The sequence below is a fragment of the Dipodomys merriami genome, unplaced genomic scaffold (genome assembly GCF_024711535.1).
Source record: "Dipodomys merriami isolate MVZ:Mamm:240054 unplaced genomic scaffold, mDipMer1.0.p SCAF_1, whole genome shotgun sequence".
Classification (NCBI taxonomy): Eukaryota; Metazoa; Chordata; class Mammalia; order Rodentia; family Heteromyidae; genus Dipodomys; species Dipodomys merriami.
The window spans coordinates 138503196-138530001 of record NW_027202270.1 but is presented as its reverse complement, the minus strand read 5'-3'; the positions used below and the strand labels follow the sequence as shown (position 1 = coordinate 138530001).

Here is a 26806-nt window from a genome sequence, read left to right as displayed (position 1 = left end):
GTCATAAATTAAAAGATGCAACTGTTTGGGATATTTTACTGGTGGTCCTATGTTTTTCTGCCAGCAGTGCAGCTGTTTCAGGTTTCTCAGGATAACATATAAAACATTGTATGCACACTGCAAGTTTATGCTGGAATTGCCAAGCCAGAGCTGGTATGATTCAACTTTCCCAGACATGAACTGTACCAAAATGTGATGAATCAAAAGTTAGTTACACACTGGTTTGTGTTGTAATAGTTGTCTTCTATAGCTGTGATGAGTGAACAGTTACTGGTGATAAGACTACTTTCCTTTGGATGATCTAAAAAAAAAAGAGGGTGATACACCATTATAGAGGATGTGAATAAAAAAATAGATCAGGAATAGAACCTTTGATTTCCAAACCACCTTTAAAAATATACTCACTTATTTGTTTATAGTTGATGAGTTCCTAGTGAGTGCAAGTTGATTTTTACTTTCTGAGGTAACTTCTTACCTCAAAAAATATTAAAAAGATTATAGTTTATATTCTATTTTGGGAGGTAATAAACAGATAACTTTATGGCCATATGATAGGCTTGGTAAATGAAACATGGAATTAAGGTTCTACCAGTAGTTTGACAATGACTAATAAAAGTAGTTTCCAAAGAGGGATGCATCCTAGTAGAACATGTAAATTGGGGTGTAAGGAGAAAATATTAGGATTTTTTAATTATTAAAGTATTTTCTTTTTTTATTGTGAAAATACAGAGGGGTTACAATTAAATGGGCAGGGTAATGAGTACATTTCTTATCAAGCTTGTTGCCTCCTCCTTTGTTTGTTTCCCCTTCCCATCCCTTCCCATCCTCCCCCCCACCCCCAGGCCAAAGTTGTAAGACATAACCACTTAGACATCTCATTGTTGCAATGGGTCCACCTGTATCCCTTTTAAACGATTTGTTTTTTTCCCTTCCCTCCCACAAATTATACCAACTTCAAATACAATGAAAGCAGGGGTTATACCGTGGGGGAGGGTAAAGTATTTTTTCTTTAAAATGTCTATATAGGGACTAGAGTGGTAGAGTGCTTGCTTTGCATGCATGAGGCCCTGGGTTCAATTCCTTAGCACCAGAAAAGCAGAAAAAAACCCAGAAGTAGTTGTGTGGCTCAAGTGGTAGAGTGCTGGCCTTGAGCTGAAGAACCGAGGGACAGTGCCCAAGCCCAGAGTTCAGACCCCATGACCGGCCAAAAAAAATAAATAAAAGAAAGAAAAGAAAAAAATGTGTATATATTTTTGTTACTGTGTAAGTATATTATGCATATGATTATGTATTACCTATAATAGTATATAGTACATAGTACTCTATGTATATGATTTATAAATAAGTCTACAAGTTTTAGGGATGAATGCACAAATATTTTATGCTGGTAGTATAGGTTATAGTAACAAAATTGCCTTAGATTGTTGCTTAGTAAATACTAACTTCCTTTCTCCTCCACTTCCCTTTCATTCTTGGCTTAGAAGGAAAGAATTGTGTTAATACCTTGATTATTGGCAATGTAAATAAATTATAGCCAATTGGAGGAGCTCAGCCTGTTTCTTATTTTGATAGCCTTTTCTATTTTGTCTCTTATACATTGCCACATATTTTTAAAACAAATAAGCTTATCAGAATGGATACAGATGAAAAACTGACTTGTTATTTTGTTAGAAGTAATAAGTTGTTCATGCATGAAGCTCTTGACACACAGGAAGCTGGAATAAATGAGTAGAAAAGGTTCCAAGCTATTAAAATGTTCTGGTACTTGATTTATTCATTTGCTATACTCATAAGTCTAAAGTGGATAAAGCGGCTTTACTTCCTGAGACCTAAAGAAACAATGTGGTTTCCTAAACTATGGCATTAAAGATGGAAATAGTTATTTTCTAGCACTGCTAGTAGTTATGATAAATATTGGCTTTTTGGAGTTATGATTGTTCTATTTTCTTAAAAGTCTCATTTTGTCTATTTTTAACAAGGAAATTTTAATTGCTAAAAGACTATGTATAACTGGCAAGATTTGTGTCTGTCACACTTTTTGAGATTAATTCAAAGACTCTTCTGCACTTACTATTTGACAACATTTTGAACTCAAACTCATTCTCCAGGATTTCTTAGGCATATAACTGTGTGTGTGTGTGTGTGTGTGTGTGTGCGCGCGCGCGCACGCGCACATGCACTCTAGCACAAGTGCACTCACGCGCAAGTGTGCGTACGTGTACAAGTACCAGTGCTTGAGCTCAGGGCCTCTTAGCTTTTTCCCTCATTGCTAGTGTCCTACCACTAGAGCTACATCTCTTCTTATGGCTTTTCACTGGTTAACTGGTAAGAGTCTCGTGGGCTTTTCTGCCCAGGCTGGCTTTGAACCCAATCCTCAGCTCTCAACCTCCTGAGCAGCAGGATTACAAGTGTGAGCTACTAGTGCCCATCCTTAGACATATGATTTTCTAAGTTTTCTTTCTCACAAGGAGACAATATACTTTTTGAAATATTGAAATAATTTTGAAGTAACAAGTGTATTTTCTCACCCTTCCTCCATTTGAGCTTCTTTCAAACTACATTTGTAACAATATTAATATAATAGTGTTGTAACATTGTAAAATCATGTTAGCAGAGTATTGGATGTCCAAACACCAGCTAACTAATCTGTTTTGAACATTTGAAAATTGAACATTTTAATATTTAATTCAAAATACTGTTTTGTAACTTTGCTTTTAGACCTTACTATAATTTACTTTGTAATTTAGTAACAGTTTAGTCAGCATGCTTCCTTTTGAAAAGCAGTAGTCTATTTATAAAAGTGGGAACATTTCTAAAGTTCTTTCTAAAGTTGGAATCAGTTTTATACTTGCTTTATAAAATGTTACAAGCTTATACTTACTTTCTGTATCAATGCTACCTTTTGTTGTTTTAGGTACCTAAATCATGTGAGAGCTGCATCTCCACAGGACCTTGCTGGAGGCTATACTTCTTCTCTTGCTTGTCACAGAGCACTACAAGATGCATTCAGTGGACTTTTCTGGCAGCCCAGTTAAACTGTATTTCTCCATTTATAAGGTTTGGACCCTGGAGCACAACCAAGGGGCTAGAAAAGCAGACTTGTAGAATTATAGCCATACTCAGCTGCACAACAGTACCACCACGAGCCACTCTGTTAAGGAATTCATACAGAGAAAATTTCATATCTAAACTGAGAAATATAGGGGATTCGTTTCCATGAAAAGCTTTGTTTACTTATATTTTCATGAGAGGGATTGAAGTAGGGAGAGCCTCATATGATGGGAGAGATGAATAAATAAATCACTTATGTATATTTGAGGTTGACAGACTTATAAAATCTTTTTAAAAATAAAGCTAGACTTTAATAGTACATTCTGTGGTTTTTCTCTTATTACAGCGTGTTACTTGAACACATTTTAAAATGCCATTTTGGTTACAACATTTAGTGTTAATATGTAAGTCTGTTATTTCTTCTCATAAGTTTCTCCTTTTTAATTTTTTTCTAATGTCTTCTTGATACTAGTCCAGACAAGTGGATATGTTCCCTTCTCCCAGCAGGCTATGGCAAGTAAAACTTGATCTGTGACAATTTCACTCCCTCAGTATTAGAATGTGGTGCCTGTTTTTTGTAGTGGAAAAGTGAGCAAACCTCACAGGTGTTATGATTCCCAGGTGTGAGCCACTGAGGATAAACCAGAGCACAGCACTAACCTGTTCTAATGACAAACTCAAAGAAGTTAGTTAATAAAATTTAATACTTAAATGGCACCTTTCACCTCCAGTGTGAGTTCATTTTATGATTAGATGTTGGAGACTGAAAAGGTACATTTTAAAACAATTTTTTTCTATGGGCAATTGTGGACTCTGATGTAGTTTTCCATTGAAACTTGAAAGGCTTTTTATTATACCCAGGGTTTTGCTTGAAGAGTTTGGATGTGGAAAGTATGGATATTTGTAGCATCTCAACCTTGTATGAGTCTGTTAGATAGACCACCATATATGGGACATAATTTCTTAAGGAAATTAAAGGATTTCCTATCAAATCCCCTTCACAACAGATGTTAGTTTTATGGGTAGAAGGTCATATGAAACAAAACAGCGGTGACATTAGGGTATAAAATCCATATGCAACAACTCCATCTTATTTTACATCTTTTGGTATCACAACACTGTCTTTGATAAGTGAATGAAAAAACCAAGGCATTGAACAATTAAAAGGCCAAGATCATATATACAAACTAGTAAGCCGAAATTAGAACACAAGTTTGATTTAAATCCAAATCCAGTTTTAGCTATTCTGTACCAGGGTTAGATATCCTATTCCTTGTAGTAGGTATTCTCCAATTGAAATTTTGTGTTTTAAAGCAGTTTATAAATCTATTCCAAAAATGGTGAGAACAGTAAATTTATATTACATAAAGTTAAGGCTTTGCTGCATTCAAGTGCAAAATAATGATGCATGTGAAGGGAATGAAGTAATAAATGAAATATTTCAAAGGCTTTCCAGACTTTGAGTCTACTGGAGAAGTTGTTAACTGACTCCATTAGATCAGTTGAAATAGTGAAAGATGACCAGCAATAATCTAAATTGATGGGCTTGTCTCTCACCCTCCTAGAGACTTCCACTCATAGACACAGACTAAGTATCTAAATCTTTATCTCCATAAATCAAGGATAGCATTTTACAGAAATAATAGTTAACAACTTCTTTGTTACCTGTAACTGTTTGTGAAAACTGTGTGCTTCATATTTTTGAGTATTACCTTGTTCTTATCTGTCCCATTTTAACAGATGGAGAAATAGAGGTTAAGGAACTTGACAGAAGCCATACAACTTAAAAATAGCAGAGGTGGAATTTGAACCCAAGTAGTGAGGTTCCAGAGTCCATGTTCTAGAGATGACTGTCAAACTTATAAACAACAGATGTGCTAAAACTAGGTCTGGGTAGTCAAACTTCATGAGACTTCTGGGAAAGTTTTATAGATCCAATATCTAGATCTCTTATGGGACATGAATGTTGTCAACTAAATGATCTTGTTGAAATGCTTCTGAATGCATGAGTTTATAATGATTTAGGCCAGGGCTCCTTTTCTGCATGAGCAGATAGTAAATACTTTAGACTTCACAAGCTGTCGCAAATTGAGGACATTATATAGAAACATATGAAGAGATAAAACAATTTGCCACAAATTTTTGGTGGTTGTTTTTGAAACAAGGTCTCAGTATGTAATCCAGGCTGGCCTGGAACTTGTGATCCTCCTGTCTGTTTCCCAAGTGCTGGGTTCACAGGCATCAATAACCATTTGGCAAAGTGCCACAGTTTTTTAATGGAAAAATTCCAAATATAATCATATGCAATTTTAAGTATAATTTATTTTTGGGAGAATAACTTTTTTTGGGGGGGGGAATTGCACTCCTTCTTCAACTGGAGATGTAGGAAAGTACTTCTATCATTAAAGGCAACTGTAAATGATTGCCTGTTAATGGTTCTTTATGAGATGTTACATGCTTTAAAAACATCCAGACAGGTATAGCCAAGTACTTCTAATCGAAGATTAGGTGAAGCCCTTGTTAATTATTAATTATTTAAGTAGTTCCAAAAAGGAGTTTTGGTTTATGCATATAGTTTCCCCTCATCTCTCCCAACTTCACCCATTCCATCAATTTACCTGGTTTCATTTTCACATAAGTACTTTGAATATCACAACTCTATTCAAATTGGAAGCTCCTTATTTGTAGTTAAGTATTTTGAAATTGAGTTTTCTTTGAAATTGCACCAAGATCCCTCTCCCTGAATACTGAATTTAGGAAATAGCAACGGCCAATTTATATGCAAAATCTTGTTTTTTGATTTCATTTTTTTTTTTTTTTGGGTCCGGTCATGGGGCCTGAACTCTGCGCTTGGGCGCTGTCCCTCAGCTCTTCAGCTCAAGGCTAGCACTCCACCACTTGAGCCACAGCACCACTTCCGGCTTTTTTCTTTTTGCTTAGTGGTGCTGAGGAATCGAACCCAGGGCCTCATGCATGCAAGGCAAGCGCTCTACCACTGAGCCACCTTCCCAGTCCTTGATTTCATTTTTGATGGCATGTGAAATGTATAAAGTAGTAGGGTATTTTTATTTAAGTCAGTTGTCTAAATGACACTACCACAATAACGTTGCCTTATAATCTTAGTTGAATACTTTAATGGTTAAGGGTGGTTCTTGTTAAGAAAAACTTAAGTCTTAACTCTCAAGCTTAAAAAAAAATCACAATCAAACTCTTAACTCAGCAAATAAAACCTTGGCAGGGGAAGTCAGGATATTCAGCTTTAATTTCTGACAAAATTAGACTCAAATATTTCATAGGGTAAACAATATAGTGAATAGCTGTAGGCTTTTATAAACTCCTTACATATGCACAAGCTTGTATAAATTTATCCCACTAAGTCTTTTTCTGCTCTACACAATTTTTTAAAACAAACATTAGTTATAACGTATCTTAGCAAATTCAACTTGAGGTTGTGTGGAACTGGTATTTTTTTCAACTCCTTTAAAAATACTCATAGTTTTTCTATTCATAGATGCTAATTCTCAGTCACTTCAAGCTTCATGGTAACACCTCAAACAAGAACTGAGCACTATCAGGAAAAACTCAAGAACCACTCAGAAGTATTAACCTAAATTTTTATTTCTCCAAACGTTCCTAACTCTTTTGAGTGACTGTTTTTGTTTCCAAAAGGCCAATCATCATAAACATATTTATCTTCTCTGGACCTATGTCTTCAATAAATGCCTTCCCTTGCTTGGCTGAAAAATTAGTCATCTCGAGACTTATTTCTGGTTCTTACTCATTTTTATCCTTTAGTTTATGAAGAAATTCTGCTTTGATATTTTTATTTAAACCTTTGAATTTTTCTGATAGTTGCCTGACCTGAAATAACTATAATTAGTGCTTGGTCGCATATCATCATTGTATACTCCATTATTATTACTTTAGCTTAGTTATAGATGCTTTATCATTTCATTCAGTGTCGAGAATTCACATCCCACTATGCTTTCAAAGCATAACTTTTTCAAAGTCCTCTTTCCTTGACATGAGTATGACCTAGTAATAAAAACATAAAATTTGTGACTTGGTTTTACATATCATTTTGCTGAATTGTATTCATGGAACTATATTTTGCAGTGTGCCAGACAGCAGCTGAAGATGAGATTTGCATCTAGGTCTAATCGGTGTTGCAAGTGCTGTTTTATTATGAGAGCAGCTGTGGAAAATATGAAAGCAGATTAGCAAGGCATATATTCCAATAAAACTTCATGTGTACCAAAACTCAAGAATACCAGCTCTAGCCCAATAGGTGGGTTGGTTGACTTTTAAGTAAAGAATAACTCTTTGGGAGTGGGAGGTGGGTAAATAAGAATGAAGCAATGGTGTTAATTCTGTTATGGAAGCACTTGTCATATAGTAGTAACCTGTACAACAGTTAAGAATAGTTGTTATTCCAGAATTTGAAGCTTAGAGAAGTCACACAATGAGCAAATGGTTGATCTTTGGTATCGTGTATATTTTGTCTTTGGACCTCCCTGAGGAGCAAAGTTTTTGATGTCAGTCCCTTTAGAATTCTGAAGCCACAAGCTGGCTCAACCTGGTGGTTTGCCTTTAGGTTACTCTAGGCATCTTCTCTGTAGTCACAGTGATTCTGATGCACATTGAAGTTGAAAATGGCTCCACAAGTTCACTTTATGTTTTCTGATTTCCAGGCCTGATAAGTAGCTTTAATATTTCTCTTGTCAAACATCTTTTTTTTTTTTAGTTACCATCAGTTTATTATAAAAGGGAGATATGGAAATTATTTACATGATGAAAGATCTCAGAACTTCCATGGAATGGGCAGCTTCACAGGATGCCATTTTAGTGATGTATTCACTCTACATACTTCCCAAGAATGTCACCATCCCTAAATAAGAAATAATCCTTGTCATCTAGAACTACTTTGGTGCCTCCATATTCTGGGAGAAGAACTTTATCACCCACTTTCACACTAACTGGCTGAATCTCTCCACCCTTTCCTTTAGAGCCCGATCCCACAGCACTACTGTGGCTTGCAATACTTTTCCTTGAGACTGTTCTGGAAGCATAATGCCTCCTTTGGTTACAGTTTCAGCTGCACTCCTTTCGACCAACACTCGGTCAAACAGAGGAATGAACTTCCTAAATGCTTGTCCGGCCATGACTCTTCGCAGTCGCCACTCGGACTCTTTGTCATACATCTTGATTCTATTTCTTCCTTGATAATTTAAGAATGGCTTGAAATCATGGTATGAGTCTGAAAAGGACTGCTAACTTAACCTTGATTTTGAAAGTGTTATTTTTTTCTGTAACTACAATAAATGCTTCTCAAGTTATAGAACTACAATAAATGCTTCTCAAAAAAGTCCTCAAGTTTCATACAGTTTTCAAGTCATAAAATGTTATTCTTTTCCAATCATTTGAAAATGTAAGAACATTTTCAGATCACAGGCCATACAAACCATTAGTGGCCCAGATTTGCCCTGTAGATCAGTTTGCCTATCCTTACCTAAATAAGTTTTTTTTTTTTTTTTACAGTGACAACTGGTAGCACAAGGACAGTTGTGTATTAATGCTCTCCTGGTGAGACAACAAGAAACTACCTTATCTTTAAAAACTATCTTCTTAAGAGACAGATAATGTTGAAAAACACTTATCTAATAAAAATTAGATATAATTAAATGTAATTACACAACCCTGTCTCACAATACAACACAAATGGGTTTCTATTTAGTAGTAGACCTATGGCACCTAATTGATAAGATGGGATAATAAAACAAATTCTATGAAACCATACAAATCACATTTCTTCACATAAGCCTACTGGGGAGATGGAGAAAACATTTCCAATTAAGTGTTTTCATGCTATTTGTGTTCCTTCTTCTGAAAAGGCATTATCTGTTCTCTGCCGTTTAGGATGCGGCTCTTCCTGATTCTCTGTAACAAATTGAGAAGACTACATTAGATAAGATAGTAAATAGTTGAACTCAGTTTTAGGAAACAAACAATGGAAAATTTTTAATCAAATCAACTCAGACATAAAAATAAGAACATTCTGGCAGATTTATCATTTTAACCATGTACCTTACTGAAGCTTGGAGAAACAAGTCTAAATTGAATAGCAAGTAGTCATGATCCATGTAAATAAGACAGGTAGGTAGATGAGAGTTGAAAAAAAGCTACATTAAAAGTATGGTAATCACATTTAATTCTCTATAAAGAGCTCACCTAGATTTATGGTTTGGTTCTTGTAGAGTATAGATGCAGGAATCTGAAAGGTGATACAGAGCATTTCCTTGTTGGGGGCCACATTTCTTACTAGGTGAACTGAACTGCATGCTTCTAGAGAGATGCCTAACACAGCTCCAGCTTGTCGACGAACATCCTCAGCAGGATTAACATCCTTGGAAAAGCTGTAACAGTGTACTATGGGAAGGAGCTCACTGCTGCACTGCTGCCCATCTAAAAGTGACTTGAAAGCACTTAGAAACTCTATAGCCTTTGCAGGCAAGTTCATGACAATGTGGACAGAGTGTTTTCTTTCTTTTGACTGCTTCAGCTGCTGTACTAACTCTTCTTTGACTGGTCCTTGGAGAAACTCTTTGCCATCCAAGTTGAAGACTTTCACCTTTTGGTCTACTTTATTTAATTTACAATTGTGCAACAGCCATTTATGGGACTCAGGATTGAGATCATTGGCAAATACAGTGCAGTTTTTCTTTGCCGCTGGAATGGCAAAGGGCCCAACTCCTGCAAAAACATCAAATAATATATCCCCAGGTTTGAGAAGTGCTGTGATACGGCTGTGTTCTGTAGAGAGCCGAGGATTCCAGTAGACTTTTGAAAAATCAAATTCATAGGTGTAGCTATTTTCTCGAACCTGAAAAAGATGTTTTGGTTAATCTGGTTGGTCCTAAATTCTAACCACCGGTACTGGCTAAAGTGTGTGTATATACACGAGTGTACACACACGTAAATTTACTCCTATAAGAGCAAATAACAGTGCATTTAAAGGCATTTTAATTAGAATCCTGGTGTTTATGCTATTTCTGGGGCCAGTTAATATCCTGCATTAGACATTTTCATGAGAAAAGTCAGTTCTTCAAAGCCAGTCACTCACTATTTCAATCCTAAAGGGCTATAAAGTCATTTCCAAATCACATGAGGCATTTTTCAGAAAGGCCAATTGACTGGCTTAATTATACTCTTATAGCACCAGATGGAGAAGGAAAAAAACCTATAATTTGAACAATACACTGCACACACTTTCACAATGTGTTGCTAAGTTGTAGATAGTGCTTCTACACAGCAAATTAGTTTCTCTCCATATTTATACTCAGCAAGAGAGGCAGGATAGTTGTTTTCATTAAATTTTAAGGTATTTTACTATATTTTTAGATATTACTTTGCAAGTTTCATGTCTATAAATCAAAGCCAATGTATAGGATAAATCATTCCGATACTTTTGCAAAATTTCAATTTTCATTGGTAAACTAAATAATAAAATGAAGCTAATTCTTGGGTGAGAAAGGAATTAAAACTTTGTAGCATTTCCTTTGGGTCTATCACAGACATGTTAGGAAAATAAAACTCAAATTATAGTAATGGATCATAACCTCAGCCATTGTCTTAAGTCCCTTATTTTGCAGACAGAAAAACACCTGAAGGTTCTTAAATTATATAAATCCAAGAGACATCTATTTTCTGTTTGCTGTACTTTTAAGTCTAATTGTGTACATTTTTTTCTCTCAAACCACATTGGATGTTTTTGCCCATATGAAGGGTTTCAGAGTTGGAAATTTTCAGTTTCAGTTGAAAAATCTCTCCCAGTCTCACCTGGTTTAAATACTTGAGAAATATTTTATATGTACTGTTCTACAACTTGTTTTCATCACTTGTCAATGCGCAGTCTATTTTGCAAAATATCTTTAATGAAGTACTAAAAAATCTTTAATGAAGGACTGTTCCATTGTCTCATTAAACCAGAATCTAAACAATTCTGAAAAGACTTCATCTGTATTATCCCACCAATAGTACCTATAAATTGTTCACATTCTTAATATGCACATTCTTAATATTTTTCATCAACTCTGATAGCATTGATTTTCTTGCATTCACCTTACTAGGAGGTAATAAAATACTCTGTACCTTGGTCATCATGTTCTCTTCTCCAGATAGCACTTCCATTTGGAAATTTCGGTATGTATTATCAATATTATTGATTTTATTTACTGCTGAGGTGATTCCTGGATTTTTGTCAATCATAACTTGGCCTACAAGATAAAAATTCATAATAATTACTGCCTTCTGGTTGCAAAATAACTAATACTGAAAATATCAAACAAATGAATTGTATTTTCTTTTGCAGCTGTACTGAGTGCATGTAAAAATCCAAAAATTCTAAAAAGCCAAAAGATATGTTAATATCTGACACTTTCCTGCAATACATGTAAAAATTTTGGTACATTTTTAAAGAAAACAATTTGAGGTGTTTGGCCTACTGTTATTTTCCACATTTTTAGTGAATCTCAAATGTACCTATACAGCAAGCAACAAGGTAAAAAATGAAGAGGGAGATGTGGAGACCCTGGCAACAAATGGTCTCAGAAAACACTAACAGAAACATCTGCCTCTCTACTGGCCTCTCAGCCTCCCATCAAATGTTTGTCTTACTGCGGGTTTGAAACAAATGCCTCCACTTTGGGAGTGTATGTCAGCAAAGCAGTTTTTCAATGAAGAAATACAAGAGTATTTAGAGTCTTGTTTAAATAAAATGTTGACATAAATTGTTCCTTTGTCAAATATTCATCATTAACAGAAAGCTACAATTAATAAAGTACATCAGAAATGGCATATTGATACCCTTCAACCAAAAAAATGTAGGGTTTTTTTTTGTCAGCACATCAAAAATTTATAAAAATCTATTTGCTATCTCATTTCATAAGGAAAGATGATTTGTAAAGTTGAAAGTATACAATAATCCAAATATGCTGAAACACATATTTGTCTGTTTTCTCTGATAATTAGATATGAATATGATAAGATCAATAACCTAATCAGTCATTGCTCTTATCCTGCTTTGAATCAGGTATGAAATTGTTTTTACTTAAAATTTTTACTTAAAAATTTAAAAAAAGCAATTATGAAATTCTATAGTTAAGGCTTTAAAATTACTACGGAGTTTTTTAACCTCTGTGCCTTTATGAATGAGGTTAAAAAATAGGAATGCCAAAGAAACGTTTAAGGTAAAGAAAGACTACAAGAAGGTATGCATCTGACACTTTCAGTCTCAGTAAGTATTATGTCGCCATTACACAGCAGCTCTTTTCATCAGTAAAAACAAAGGGAATGCTTTAACAGCACAGTTAAAGTCCTATCCATGCAAAATACTGAGTACTATATTTTCTAATTCCTCGAACTATTTTCAGATAATTACATGTTGATTAGTCTTCTACTACTTTCTTATCCCAAAGAAGTAGAGGCCTCAGGTTTTTAAGCCTGGAACTACAGAGGTAGGACATTAACAACACTGTTTCTAAAAGCCTATGGACACTAAAAAAAAAGCCTGCAATGTATACAAGAGGCTTGAGAGTAAAAGTGTAATTAAATAGCATTGTATTTTTTTTTTTACTATAAACATCCTTACTTATGAAACCTAATATTGAACAAAGTTCCAAAGGCCTAATCTTATATATCAAAAAGAATTTGCTGGGCTCGGAAGGTGGCTCAGTGGTAGAGCCCTTGCCTTGCGTGCATGAGGCCCTGGGTTCGATTCTTTAGCATCACATAGGCAAAAAGAAAAAAGCCGGAAGTGGCTCAAGTGGTAGAGCACTAGCCTTGAGCTGAAGAGCTGAGGGACAGTGCCCAGGCCCAGAGTTCAAGCCCCACCACTGGACCACCCACCCCCTGCCCCAAAATAAGAATTTGCTCATTATAAATTTTTTTTTTAAAGGACATAACTTGGACCAAAGCTATGATTCTGGAGTGTTCCCAAAATGGCCCTCAAATGAGGATATGTACTTCAAGATTCAGCTTCTGTAACCTGGCAATTAAACATTGAGATTGGAATTTGTCAAAAGCTTTTTAGTACATGAAAATTATATTATACCTACCGATTAAATGCTTGAATGGTAGCTGATGATCTCGAAGATTCAAGTGCGCAATATGTCCAACTCTGCTAAATCCTGAGGTCACATCTTGACCTTCAGGAAGCACAGCCCTCAAGATTTCTTCGGACTTAAAGTTTTCATAAGTTAATTCCAAAGTATATTTAGATAGCTGTGGATTGACATTAAGTTGGTTTAAAATACTAAGTTCTGATTCCTCAAAGGACTCATGAGTAAACATTTTATAGGGATCCAACATAATAAGCCTACTTTCTTCATCTTCTAGATCTTCAATCACACGCTTTATGCCGGGGCGTTGCAGCACTGCGCTTTTCAGGGATCGCATCAATCTGTTGACTATTTCTTTCCTCGCTTTAAGCACTGGAATGGTGACTGTTTTTTTAAAGGCTGCTCTATCAAGTTTTGTCATTCCTCTGACACCAGAGGGGGGTGAAAATAATTCAGTCTCTCTTGTATTTGTTTCTATCTCTGGCATGGTTGAGAATCCTTTTCTTTGACTTAACAAGAAAATACCAGGCACTTCCCTAATCTTCTGTGCCAGTGTTGTTGGTGAGAGTAGAATGAAAGATTCTGCCCCAGTTGGATTACAGCTTTCCACTTTTAGAAGTCTTCTTAAGAACCCAAATGGCCTACATAAGATGCTTAAAAAATAAGCAAAAAGAGCATTTGTTTAAAAAATAAGCTACAAATGAGCAGGATCACAAGGAAAAATAAAAGCCTAGTTGCTCCAGATCTCTTGTTATAGTTGATAAATAGAACTTTTAATGGTATGGAAGAATATTTATCTTCCAGGATGTCTTATTAGTAGTAGATAACAGATATGTGCTTTTATCCTACCTGCTGGTTGAACACTGGGGCTAGTAATGAACTGTCCACCCACAAATTGCTACAGAATGCATTTGGGATTGGAAAATGGTTGAGTTAAAGGGTCATTTCTAAATGAAACATTATTATATGTACGGAATTACCAGTGGCAACGTTGCTAGGATTCTTCTGGGTGCTTATTGTATCATCTTGGGAGGTGTGTAGTATTGTGCCCCTGTGTTGTAAATGAGCTTTGTAAACAGAACTCAGAAGTAGGCTAACTCACCCAAGGGTCTAAAACTCGGGTTGATCTGAGTACTTCTGTTTTTTGGTGCAGCATATTGGTAGGTGGTTTGTGCTTCCCAACTGAGGAGAGTAACTCAGCTGGCGTTTGGAAAACATGACCGACGATTTGGTCTCTCTCCTAAAACACTGAAGTAATTGTAAAGGGGAAAGGGCACACCCACAGAATCCTGTGAAACTCAGTCACCCTTCGTTCTGAAGGCTCAAATGGTATCGAGCGTGCAAGTCAGCCGGGTGACTCCCGGGTCCCCCGAGTCTCGGTGGCCCTTTGCACCACGCAGCGAGTGGCTGGCTCTGCCTGCCCCTCCTCCCGGGATGCTGGGCGCGGAACCCCAGCGCTGGGTGAGCGTTCTGTCACTGGACCGCACTCCAGCCCTCCAGAGTGTGGAAGCCGAGTCCTCGGTACCCGGCCCCGAGGCCCAACTAAGCACCCCGGCGGGAGGTGGCCTCGTGGCATTCCCGCGCCCAGGCGGCGTGGGGCGGAGAAGCCCCGAGAGGGCCTGGCACCGCCCCTGGGCGCTATGAACAGCACTGCGACCGCGCCTTTCTAGCCCACCTCGCCTCCAAGCTGGTGTGGTGACCAGACCCCTCACCTCATGCTCCGCGCCCGACGTGGAACCGGGTTTCAGGCGGGTGGGTAGGGCCTCGATGACGCCATCGCTGTTCGCCCGCGGAAAGGGGCGCGCGTCATCAGATCGCGCTGACGCCGTCCTTAAACCCGGAAGGGTCGGGCCCGTAACTCCGCCTCTGGTGCGATTGACCTCGGGGGCGTCGGGCAGAGTCCAGGTTCGCGGATGGGCCTGGTGGTCGGCGAAGGAGCTACATGGAGTCGTCGTGGAGAAGCACCAGTGCGGAGCCGGGGTGGTACATCTCTGCCCAGCTACCTGAAGAGGCGGCGTCGGAAGAGTTGAGCCCGTTGCTAGGCAACGTAAGTGGGCTCCGCGGCGCGCGGGCGCCCAGCTCCTGCAGCTCCCACTCCGGGGCCTGCGGAAGGAGCCCGGGGCCGCAGGAACCCGCACGGGGACGGGGGAGAAACCGGAGCCTGGCCCCCGGCGTGGGGCCCCAAGCCCGCCGCCGGCCCACCGGGGCGGTCCGCCTCATTGGGACCGTGACAGCGGCCCCCCATCCCCGGCGGGAGAGGCGCCCGCGGGACCCTCGACGGCGCAGCCCCTCCAGGGTTTAGTGACTCAACACTTCCCTAGTAGCCTGGTCACCCTCCAGTTCCCTTCACACGTCGTGAACGGTCTTTGCAAGACGTTTCTTTTCTCGACTTAGTAACGGGAGGTGGGTTATTTACATCTTAGTACCGAGATCCCTAGAGGTAAAAGAGGTAATGAGCACCAAGTACACCCCGGAGCCGAACCCCTGGCCGGGGCCCCTTCGCTTCCCCTTCCCATCCTCCCCCCCCCCCCCAACCCATGCTGGAGATAGAGCTCCAGGCTTTCAGGGCTTCGCACGGTTAAGGCAGGGCTCTACCACTGAGCGACACCCCCTCGTCCCGGCACTCCACTTTATAACTGGAATTTTAACAGCTGATGGTTTTGCCCTCACGTGCTATTCTGGGAGAGTGGGGTTTTCAGAGATAAACTTGTCAGAGCAATATCTATATATCTATATATTTATTGTCACTGAGAGGTCTTCCTGACCATCTTTCCAGTTAAGCAGACTGAAATTCATTAAGTATATAAATAAAGATTCGTTTTTTGGTGTTTGTAATTGAGGAAGAACAGCTGTGGACACTAACACGCTGACTCAGGGATTATTCAGGAATCACATGAACGGAGGCCTGTCCTTTTTTTTTCTCATTCCCCGCTCAATTCCTAGTTTATCTTCACTTCTTAAAGTCACAAGATTAGGTCAGGGCTTTTCCTGAAGTCTACAGGGCAGCTGTACGGATAGATACGATTTTTATGGAAAACTTGCTTCCTGGATCTGCCCTAATAAGAGGTAGAAAGAAAAGGGAAGAAAATCAGCTCTGGTTAAGCATCTAGTCACAAAGCCGGGTGGTTTGCAAAGATATGACATACTCTTTCAGTAATTTCGTGATAAATTTGTTCTTCACCACTCAAATACCTAATACTATTCAATTTAAATTTAAAATTTAAATTTTAGGAACTTCGCAGACAGGGATCCCCAGGAGTTTCATTTGGCTTCTCAGTCTTTAATTTGATGAATGCCATCATGGGAACTGGCATTCTTGGCTTAGCTTATGTGATGGCAAATACTGGTATCCTTGGATTTAGGTGAGTGGTTTTTTTTTTTTTAACCCTCATTTTGCTGCCCTCCCCCCCCATTTTGGTTATATATTGAGAAATTAAAAGATCAGTTCCAGGAGTTATTATATTGCATTTTTAATTAAGCTTTGAGGTTTTGCTACTACTTTTGCTACTTTGTAGGTTATATACAGGTATGTACCCCTTAATAAAGAGTGTATGTTCTGAGAAATCTTTGCTTAGGCAAGTTCATTGTTATGCAAACATTATATAGTATACTTAAAATTAGACATATAACCTGTTGACCAGCTAGGCTGTGTGGGTCAGCCTGTTGCACCTAGGCTACTGTTACTGCACTGGCATTGTAGGCAATTGTAATGCAATGGTATTTGTATATCAAAACATTTACATAAAGAAAAGATAGATATAGTGAAATTATGGTATAAAAAATGTAATATGCCTTTGGACACTAATGGAGCTTGCTTATGCACTGGATTGGAAGTTGCTCTGAGTGAGGCAGTGAGTGATGAATGAACTGGAAGGTCAAGGACGTTACTGTGCACCATTATACACTTCATTAACACTGTACAGTGAGGCTACATAACACTACATTTGTAAGAAACCGCTTTCTCTCTTTAATAATAAATTATCCCTAGCTTAATATAACCTTTTCACTTTGTAAAGTTGTAAGTTTTTGAAAATTTTTGTTACAATGCTTAGCTTAAAAAATATTGCACAAATAAAATTTTCTTTATATCCTTGTTTGCTAAGCTTTTTCTATTAAAAGTTTATTTTCATACTTTGCTTTTAAAGCTTTGTCAAAAACTGAGACACACATGCACTTTATCTTAGGCCCATACAGGGTAAAGATCACATACTGTATTCCACTTGCACATGTTGTTCTATTGGAAGTCTTCAGGAACAATAATGTGTGAAACACTATGAGCACGGTGATTTCTCTGGAACACCTCTTCAAGGACTTGTGTGGGAATGCTAAACATTTAACAGGTTTCTCATAAGTATAATAACAAAAATATAGTAAGTACATAAAGCACAAATAGTCATTTACTGTGCTTGTCAATTATGTGTACTTCAATTATGTGTACTACACAATTACTTATTATTAGTACAATTATATGTACTACACATAATTGTGATACACTTGCGACTAGCAGCACAGTAAGTTTGTTTACATCAGCATCACCAACATAAGAGTAATGATGTTAGTACAGCTATTATATCTCAGTGATAACAATTTACAAGATCTGTTGGGAATTGTTTTATTTAAAATTCATTGACCAAAATATTGATATGCAATGCATAATTACAGTTTTATTTAATCTAAAAGTGTGGTGATTTATTTATTTATTTTGTCAGTCGTGGGGCCTGAACACTGGGCCTGGGCACTCCCTCAGCTTTTCAGCTCAAGGCTAGTGCTCTACCACTTGAGCCACAGCACCACTTCTGGCTTTTTCTGCTTATGTGGTGCTGAGGAATTGAACCCAGGGCCTCATGCATGCAAGGTAAGCATTCTACCACTGAACCATCTTCCCAGGCCCACTGTGGTGAATTTTTAAAAACAGAATTTGTTGTTTTAGAACTTTTAGAGGGGGCTTATTGAGCTTATTCATGTCTGTCAAATTGGCCAAAATGAATAAAAAATTTGTCAGCGATGCTATTTCCTTATGAGTAGCTATTTTTTTTCAGTGCAAATAAAGCACATAATCTTTTTATTCTTCATTTCCTCTTAAGTGGTCTTTTTGAGGTCAGGCTTATTATCTATACCTGTTCTTGCTCTTCTTTCAAGAATTGGCTCATGGGCCAGTTAGGCCAAAAATAAAGACTGTCCTGGTTTTTCTGTGGTCCCATAGGTAAATTCTGTATATTCATTGTCATTGCAATTTGTTATAATGACTTATTTAGCAGTTAACTTTCCTATTAAAATTATATTCCTTAGAATTGGACCTTATGCTTAGCATGTAGCATAGCACTATGTTGAAGAGAATGAACAAAGTCCATTCTTGTCAGTAAAATCAGATTTATTTTACTACAAAATTTAAAATGCAGAGTCTTACTTAGGTTTTAAAAAAAATTTCTGGGTAAACAAAGCAAGTTTCAAGTAACCTAACTTGATTTTATTATGGGATATATTCACAACAATATGTAATGCCTTAGGCAAGTCATAATCAGAGGACTTAGTTTTTGGTTTTCTTTGAAAAATGTCATGTTTCATGTATGGATCATGTTTTATTTACTAGGGTTTTACATGAAATTATATACCTTTGAATGTGGATCCAATGAATCAAATCAAATTTCTTTTGGTGATGCTAAACCTTTACTGTGTGAGGTCTCTGATGTCCATTTAATAGCTGCTTGCTACTTGCTATACTTACTCTAAAAATATTAAGTGGATACAAAGGTAGAATTTCTTTCATGTTGGGCAGTCCACTGGGGGCAGCTATGTGGCTAGAAGCTTGTACTGCCAGTATCTTCCTGAGAGCAAGTAGGGCAGTATGAATGTTGCTTCTTTTCATCATGTAGATGAGAGGATCCCAGTCATTACATTGCAGTGTTTTCAGATTGTGTCATTAGAAGTGTGTTAGTTTCCTTGTTTTGGTTTGGTGTGGAAAGTGTTTAGTAGATGCTAGGAAATACAATTAGCCGGGCACTGGTGGCTCAGGAGGCTAAGATTCAAAGGTTTGAGGTTCAAAGCCAGCCTGGGCAGAAAGTTTGTGAAATTCTTATTTATTTGCCAGTCCTGGGGCTTGAACTCAGGGCCTGAGCACTGTCCCTGGGCTTCTTTTGCTCAAGGCTAGCACTCTACTACTTGAGCCACAGTACCACTTCTGGTATTTCCTCTTTATGTGGTGCTAAGAAATTGAAAACAGGGCTTCATGCATGCTAGGCAAGCATTCTACTATAGGTCACATTCCCAGTCCATAGTCTGTGAGATTCTTATCTCCAATACTATACTCAGAAAAATCTACAAGTGGCACTGTGGCTCAAAGTGGTATAGCACTAGTTCTGAGCAAGAGCTCAGGGACAGTGACCAGGCCCTGAGTTCAAGCCCCTGACACACACAAAAAAGTCCACATCAACGGAATAGAACTGAAGGTGAGAAAAAAAAAAAACCCAAAGAGGATAGTGGTATTTCATGACTAAACTTCTGTTTAGACATAGAATTGGAAAAATCAATCAGAAAAGGGAAATGTTATGACCATTCCATTGCTGAACCAGCAGTCAGCAGATAGGAATGCAAAATAAGGAAATTTGTGTCTTAAAAACAAACTTAGTTTTCCCCCTTCATTTCTTTTTATGTGTTGTTATTTAAATAAAATTTAGTAAGTACATAAAAGCAGAAAACACTACTTTAAATTACTTTAATGACCATAATTCTACTCAGAGTTAGTCCCTGTGATCATCATTGAAGAAAGTTGTTTTTATGATAATATGCCACAAGAGAAAGAAACTTTAGAGAGGATTTGACCAAATGTTTCTTTTGTTGGCAGCACTGGAGTTTGAACTCAAGGTTTGCACTTGGTAGGGCGGGCCCTCTACCACATAAACTATACTCACAGCCCTCGATCATGTGTTCATTTTTGTTTTAGTTTCTTGCTGCTGATGGTTGCTTTCCTGGCTTCTTACTCAGTCCATCTCCTGCTTAGCATGTGTATTCAGACATGTAAGTAAAAATAGTTTGCTATTTTATTTGATGAAACAATCCCTTGATTTTGTATTTGCATATAGGATTTGCTATATCAAAGCTAATTTCTAGGACTACTGTGCTGCTCAGTAATAGAGTATGTTTAACGTGAATGAGGCCATGATTTCAAACCCTAGCACCACAAAACTCTAGCAAAACACAGGCACAAAATTAATTTTCAATGGGCATACAAATATTATCAATTGGTAAGGTGGTGGAAATGAAGAATATTTCAAAAGGCCAAGATATTTAGGCTCCATCTTATGAGGGAATACCCAGAGGGGCTGGGAGGTGGAAACTGGCATTCCTACCTGCCTTCCTTCACAAAACACAGCATAATAACATGGGTTAGCATAGGTTAAGGAGACACTTGGAAGCTGTTTAGAGGATCTAAACTTTATGTTTCTGAGGAACCAGTTAACAGACATTGCTTCTGATTGTATTTCTCCTAAGTAATCATTTCTTTAAGGAGACCACCTCCGAGATTTACTGCCTATACTATTCATATTAGGCTGTGAGACAGAGGCTAAAACTGCAGAAAGCAAGACCATAAACCTGTACTTTTACTTACAAGTCTAGAATATGGTAGGTTTTCCTTAGTTCAATTAATTCAATATATCTGTGTATGCTTTTTCCACTTGGAAGTTTACTATGAGTTAAGTTCTTTTAAGTTGCAATAAATAAGATTATATGAATAACAAAAACACAGGGTTTTCCTTTTGGCATTACCCAATATTCTATCGACTCTGGCTCTTTTTATTTTTCTAATCTCTCTTATTTTTGAGTTAGGCCTATTTTGATGCCAAATCATGAGTTTAATTCCGAAGTGGATGACTTGCTCTATTTGGTCTAGTGGCTTTCAGACTTTTAGAAGCAAAATAAAGACAAAATAGATTTTCTTAAAAATAGGATTTTGGGGCTGGGAGATTGGCTTGTATGGTAAAGCACCTGCCTGGCAAGTGCAAGGCTCTGAGTTCATACCCCAGTACTGCCCAAGACAAACAAAAAATAATAATTCACATTATTCTGGAATGAAACTGCAGATAAGCCTTGACCTAATTTTTGAAAACTGATTTAAAACAACTGTTCTCATTGGTTTTCCTAAAACCGGTTTGTGTATCAGTAACACCTGTTATCTTGTTTATGAACATTATTTAATGAGTGGTCCAGATAATTCTTACACAAAACCAATATAGGCTGCATTGTTCATAGCTGTACCTTACTCATATTCTGCCATCCATACTACAGATGCCTGCTATTGTTCTTGGTGAGTGTCTTGAAGCTGAAAATGCTAAAGGAACAATGTAAAGTTACTCACAATAGCTTCTTGAACTCAGAACTAATAGCTACAGGTAATGGTACTTATAAATCTTGCTGAAACCTGACTGGAATGTTAATTTTGAAGTTTTGTTTGTTTGTATAAAAAAAAAAACTTAAGATAGCTTTCCCAACATTACAGTAGGTTCTTTTAACAAGTTCCATTAAAAATTAAGACTTTAATTCTGTTAAAGATTAATTTAGAAACCAGTATGGCAATTATATCTTCACCGACAGAAATGTGTTACTAATTTCCATTGTATAGGAATTGTATTCAATTTGCAAAAATTTCTTTTTTTTTTTTTGGTCCAGTTGTGGGGCCTGAACTCTGGGCCTAGGTGCTGTCCCTCAGCTCTTCAGCTCAAGGCTAGCACTCTACCACTTGAGCCACAGCACCACTTCTGGCTTTTTTCGTTTTGCTTATGTGGTGCTGAGGAATTGAACCCAGGGCCTCAGGCATGCAAGGCAAGCACTCTACCACTGAGCCATCTTCCCAGCCCCTCAATTTGCAAAAATTTCTAAATAATGCTAATCTCCTTTCTTCAGATCCTGAACAGTCTGTTGTTCTTTTCTGTAAGTCTGGGGCATATACTGTGAAAACATTTGTTTCTCCTTCTTTTTTCCTTTTCTTTGGTTTTTGTAGCTTGCTTGGGTCCAGGAACTAACTTCTTCATGCATACTGATGTACCTGTCTTCTGCTGATTGAATTCTCTGTGGAGGTAGGCCTTTAATTTTTTTTGTTTGTAGGAGACTAGAGTACAAATAACATGTAGCTATCATAAAAGAGTATACTTTTCAGTTTATATTCATTGGTCAGAGAAATAGTTATTACAAGTCTTTATAAAGTAATTTCTTCTTTCTTTGGAGCTATAAAGTACAGAGAATGTAAAGAAATTTCTTCACATGAAGTTCTCCTATATTAGATTTTATGCAGGATTAAGGCCTACTAGTACTTTTCTTGAGAGCTGAGGTGTTATACAAGGTAGCTGTTCTCTCTAACCTTAGTTTGCTCTCTTTAAAATGGCCATGAGAGAACCTTGGGGAAGGGAGGGAGGGAGGGGATGGTAGGGGGAAAACAATGGAGGGGGTAACAATGTTCAAGAGGAAGTGTACTCATTACCTCACTCATGTAACTGTAACCCTCTGTATAGTATCTTTACAATAAAAAAATTAAAAAAAATACTTGAAGATAAAAAAAAAATGGCCATGAGAACTTTTTCCTCCTGGTATTGTTATAAGACTAAAATAATAATGTGCATAAAATGGCAAGTCCTTGTAAAATGACCAGCTCTATTATAATGTTCACCAGGACAAAATCTCTAAGGATTACCAGAGGTGGTACTTCAGTCTCAGGACAGCTGGCTCAGCTCAGTGCTATTCTGTGGGAGCATGTCATGCTCTAAGATTAAAGCCATAGATACCTTCTTCCAGACTGCACATTACCATCAGCAGAGGGAATGACTTCTAGAACTCTGCATGTTCTTGCCCAAACCCTTATTCCCATGTATGCCTCAAGGCCATTTGCATTAATAAATAATATTTAGGGCTGGGAAATTGGCTCAATGGTAGAGTGCTTTCCTCTCATTCATGAGGCTCTGGGTTCGATTCCTCAGCATCACATAAGCAGAAAAGAGCCGGAAGTGGCACTGTGGCTCAAGTGGTAGGGCTCTAGCTTTGAGCTGAAATGCTGAGGGACAGCACCCAGACCCAGACTTCAGGCCCTTTGATCGACAAAAAAAGAAAAAAAAATAACATTTATCTTCATTTTGTTAGTCACTTTAAGAATCTAATCCTTCATTGCCAGCCTCATCCCTTATGGCTGTCACCTCTTCCACTATCTGACTCCTAAAACCTTTGTACTATATTCTCTAGAGCTGACAGTCAACCTTCAAGATGTCCATGTCCTTAATTCCCTTAACATGCCCTAAATATTCCCTTAACTTTTTGTCCTAAGGAAACCTAAGCTTCTTTAAAGATAATATTTATTTTTTACTTTGTATAGAGGTTTACACACAGGAGCTAGTCTTAAAAATTGTTTCAGTTAGGTATTGTTATATGAATATTAGAGATTAGGGAACTGAGGCACTAAGAGGTTATTTTAAGGTTGAACAACTAGTTGGTTAGTTAGAGCTGCTGATTGAATGTAACAACAGCCTTATGCCTTATGACTTGAATCTACATTCATATACACTGTCTTACTATTTCGCCACCAGTATAGAAATGTGGAAGCTGTACAAGGTAAATCAGAAAGATTTATAGATATAGATATAGTTAGGGCAAGGTCATCATACTGAAAACAAATGAAAGTCTACAAACTGAAGGAATGTCTTAGCTAATAGGGGTTCTGAGTTTTGAGAATACCGACACCAAGACTCTGCTCTTATTCACATGTGGGATCTTAGAGTATAAAAACAATAAATCAGTGTTTACAGGGACATGGAGGAATGAGAAAGGGATGAGAAGTCTTTGATCAAAAGATACAAAGTTATGGGGCTGGGAAGGTGGCTTGCCTCGCATGCACGAGGTCCTGGGTTTGATTCCTCAGCACCACAGAAGCAGAAAAAGTCGGAAGTGGTGCTGTGGCTCAAGTGGTAGAGTGCTAGCCTTGAGCTGAAGAGCCACGACTGGCAAAAAAAAAAAAGATACAGTTATATGTGATAAACAAATATGCAGATTTAATAAACAGCATGATGACTACAGTCAATTCTGTTTACTGAAAATTTGCTGTGAGAGAGAAAGGAAATGAAAGAAAAAAGAAAAGGTATCTGTGAGAGGATGGATATGTGAATTTCCTTCCTTGCCATAATACTTTTATTATGTATATTAAGACGTTGAACACTTTAAATATATACAATTAATGCAGAAAATGGCCCCTAAAGACTATGTGGTTCTAATGGTATAATATCCTTGAAAAGGTGAAACTGGAGGCAGTAAAAAGCACAGCAGATCCCAGGGGTTAAGAGGGAAGCATGAATGGATAGCAGAGCACAGAGTATTTTCAGGACAAAGCAGTGACTGTATATTATAACAGAAGTTCACATTGGTCAAGACTCACAGAATGTGCAGTACCAAAAAAGTACTGTGCGGTAAATGATAAACTTTGTGTTATGCTGGCATAGCAGAGTAGATTCTTTGGTTCTGACAAATGTCTATTCTAATATAAGATCCTAATGATGTTGAAGAGCAGGAGGCATATGGGAACTTCGATCACTTTTGTTGAGAAGCTCTAAAAATGCAAATGAAGAAAACACAAAGCCTGTGTTTATGTGTATGTGTATGGGAAGGGATTAGAGGAAAAGAGAAAACATAATTCAGAGACCACATGAGAACTTATAATATAATTCATGTGTGAAATACTGTGATAAAACCCTTTGGTATAGTTAATATACACCAAAAAAAAAAGATCAGATAATTAAACAGTATCTGAGAGGAAGGGTGAATGAAGACAGTCAAAATTCTTTATATGCATGTATACAAAGAGAACAGTAAATCAGTTGAAATTGCTTTGAGAAAGGGGGAGGGAGGATGAAGAACAATGATAGAGGGAGTGATGCTTATTTACTAGCTTTGGAGAACTGCATCTTTGAAACAAGAGTAAGAATTCTAGAAGTAAAAAATAAAATTAATTTAGTAGTTGGGTTGGAAGAATCAAAGAAACTTTCTGGATGTATGTGGGTGTTTGGGAGTTTGGAGAGATAAAAACCTTGAAAATGGGAGTGAAAGTTAAGAAAATGAAATCAAGCCTGGTGGTCCAATATGTTAGCACAGGAATGCCACAAAGAAAAAATGGGTAAAAAGAACCAATGGGAAATTATCAATAGAATAGTATATAAAAGGTAGTATAATGGAAGGAAATCAGTTTCCATGTTTGAAGAGTGCCTCCTAAAATTCAACATAATTTTTTAATAATTCATACTGTGACACCATATGGATGATCAGAAATCCAGTTATGCCAACTTTTAAAATATTATTCTCTTGATAATTTTCTGCAAGTCCATTTTATCATTAAGAATATTTTAGCACATACAAAGGTATAAAAGTTCATGTTGTACTGAGGATCGAACCCAGGGCTTTGTGCATGTTAGGCAAGCACTCTATCACTAAGCCATATTCCCAGACCCAAAGGTATGAAAGAATATATTGCATATTCAAGGTAGCAAAAATAGTTGACAGGCACAGTGGTAAATTCTAGCTCCTCAAGAGACAGAGATCAAGCAGACCATAGTTCCAGGCCAGTCTAGGCTAAAAGTTAGAACTTATCTCAACAGATAAGCTGGGCATTGGGGTATGCACATGTCCCAGCTACAGTGGGGGCATAGATAGGAGGATGGAGGACCACTTCAGCACAGGGCAAAAGAATGCAAGATCCTATGTAGAAGATAAATCCTATGTAGAAGATAACGCAAAAAGGTTTGCATGGGGCGGGGAGTGGCTCAAATGGTAGAGCACTTTCTAGACAAGCTTTAGGTGCTAATTCAAACACCAGTACTGTTTTTTTTTTTTAAGTACTACATAAGTCACAGAAGAGAAAATTGAAAGTGAAGAGGTAAACAAGTCTAGATCTTAAGGAAAATGGGACTGTTGCTGAGGCAGTGAGAAGCCCCTGAACTTGTTGAAGAGAGTCAAGGAATTAACAAAGTATTACTTCCAAAGAGAATTTGGTCCTTTCTACAGCCCAGAAAATTCATTTTCTCTAAGGACATGAATACAGTCTCCTTATTGTACTTTTCCTAAAGAAGGTTACCGTTCTTTTATGATAAAGATTCTAATGTCTAGTAAGTATTGAATGGCCCTTTATGAGTGTTATTTTAAGTTAAAATTTTCCAGAGCAGTGGCTCTCTATCCTCTAACTCCTACTTTTTTTGGTAGTACTAAGGATTGAACTCAGAGCATGATGCCTGTAATGGGCAGGCACTATACCACTTGAGCCATGCTTCCACCAACATTCTCTTTTGTGATATTTTCTAAATTCTTGTTTTACTATCTGAAATAAAATGCCCATTGATTTTACAATTTATCTGTGGTCAATTGAATATTGGTCTCTTCAAATACAAGCACAATACCAAAGTTCAAACCTTAGTACTAGTGAATGTTACCTTACTAGAAAAAAGGCCTTTGTACTTGTGACTAAGTTTAAAGTGTTGAGATGGAGAGATTGTTCTGACAGACTCTAAGTTTGTTTACCTGTATCACAGAGGAAGGCCTCAGGCAAAAGAGACCAGAAGCAGAGATGGATTGATAGGACCACAAGTTAAGGCATTCCAGCTGTTACCAGAAGCTGAATAAGG

At 37.6% G+C, this 26806-nt stretch overlaps 3 protein-coding genes and 1 pseudogene across 7 annotated transcripts in view; 2 read left to right on the top strand and 2 right to left on the bottom strand.

Annotated features, from left to right (window-relative positions):
* The window catches only part of Mnat1 (MNAT1 component of CDK activating kinase), a 131903-nt gene extending 128533 nt beyond the window's left edge, over nt 1–3370 (top strand). Inside the window, exon 8 of the mRNA XM_070032313.1 lies at nt 2915–3370. Coding sequence (XP_069888414.1) covers nt 2915–3035 — 121 coding nt within the window. The 3' untranslated portion in view covers nt 3036–3370. The remainder of the gene's footprint in view (nt 1–2914) is intronic.
* A 3843-nt stretch (nt 3371–7213) lies between these two features.
* Nucleotides 7214–8361, bottom strand: LOC138833895 (10 kDa heat shock protein, mitochondrial pseudogene; annotated as a pseudogene).
* A 148-nt stretch (nt 8362–8509) lies between these two features.
* On the bottom strand, nt 8510–15010 carry Trmt5 (tRNA methyltransferase 5). The gene is made up of 5 exons (XM_070032250.1): nt 14879–15010; nt 13164–13819; nt 11200–11324; nt 9280–9931; nt 8510–8988 (listed from the first exon to the last, which is right to left on the bottom strand). The coding sequence occupies exons 1-5, from the start codon at nt 14881–14883 to the stop codon at nt 8912–8914; spliced, it is 1515 nt and encodes a 504-aa protein (XP_069888351.1). The 5' UTR covers nt 14884–15010; the 3' UTR covers nt 8510–8911.
* The window catches only part of Slc38a6 (solute carrier family 38 member 6), an 84766-nt gene continuing 72969 nt past the window's right edge, over nt 15010–26806 (top strand). For 3 of the 5 annotated variants that reach the window (XM_070032263.1, XM_070032271.1, XM_070032281.1), the window contains exons 1-3: nt 15010–15213; nt 16398–16528; nt 20107–20180. In XM_070032263.1, the coding sequence (XP_069888364.1) occupies nt 15109–15213; nt 16398–16528; nt 20107–20180 (310 nt within the window). In that variant the 5' untranslated portion in view covers nt 15010–15108. Of the gene's footprint in view, nt 15214–15342; nt 15570–16397; nt 16529–20106; nt 20181–26806 lie in introns of those variants that run through there. The other 2 variants (XM_070032290.1, XM_070032298.1) reach the window with 2 other exon arrangements.

Coding starts and splice junctions, on each gene's coding strand:
- Trmt5 (XM_070032250.1), bottom strand. Junction 9,932..11,199: donor AAGAGAACATGATGACCAAG/GTACAGAGTATT, acceptor CATCTTTTTCAG/GTTCGAGAAAATAGCTACAC. Junction 8,989..9,279: donor GAACCAAACCATAAATCTAG/GTGAGCTCTTTA, acceptor AATTTGTTACAG/AGAATCAGGAAGAGCCGCAT.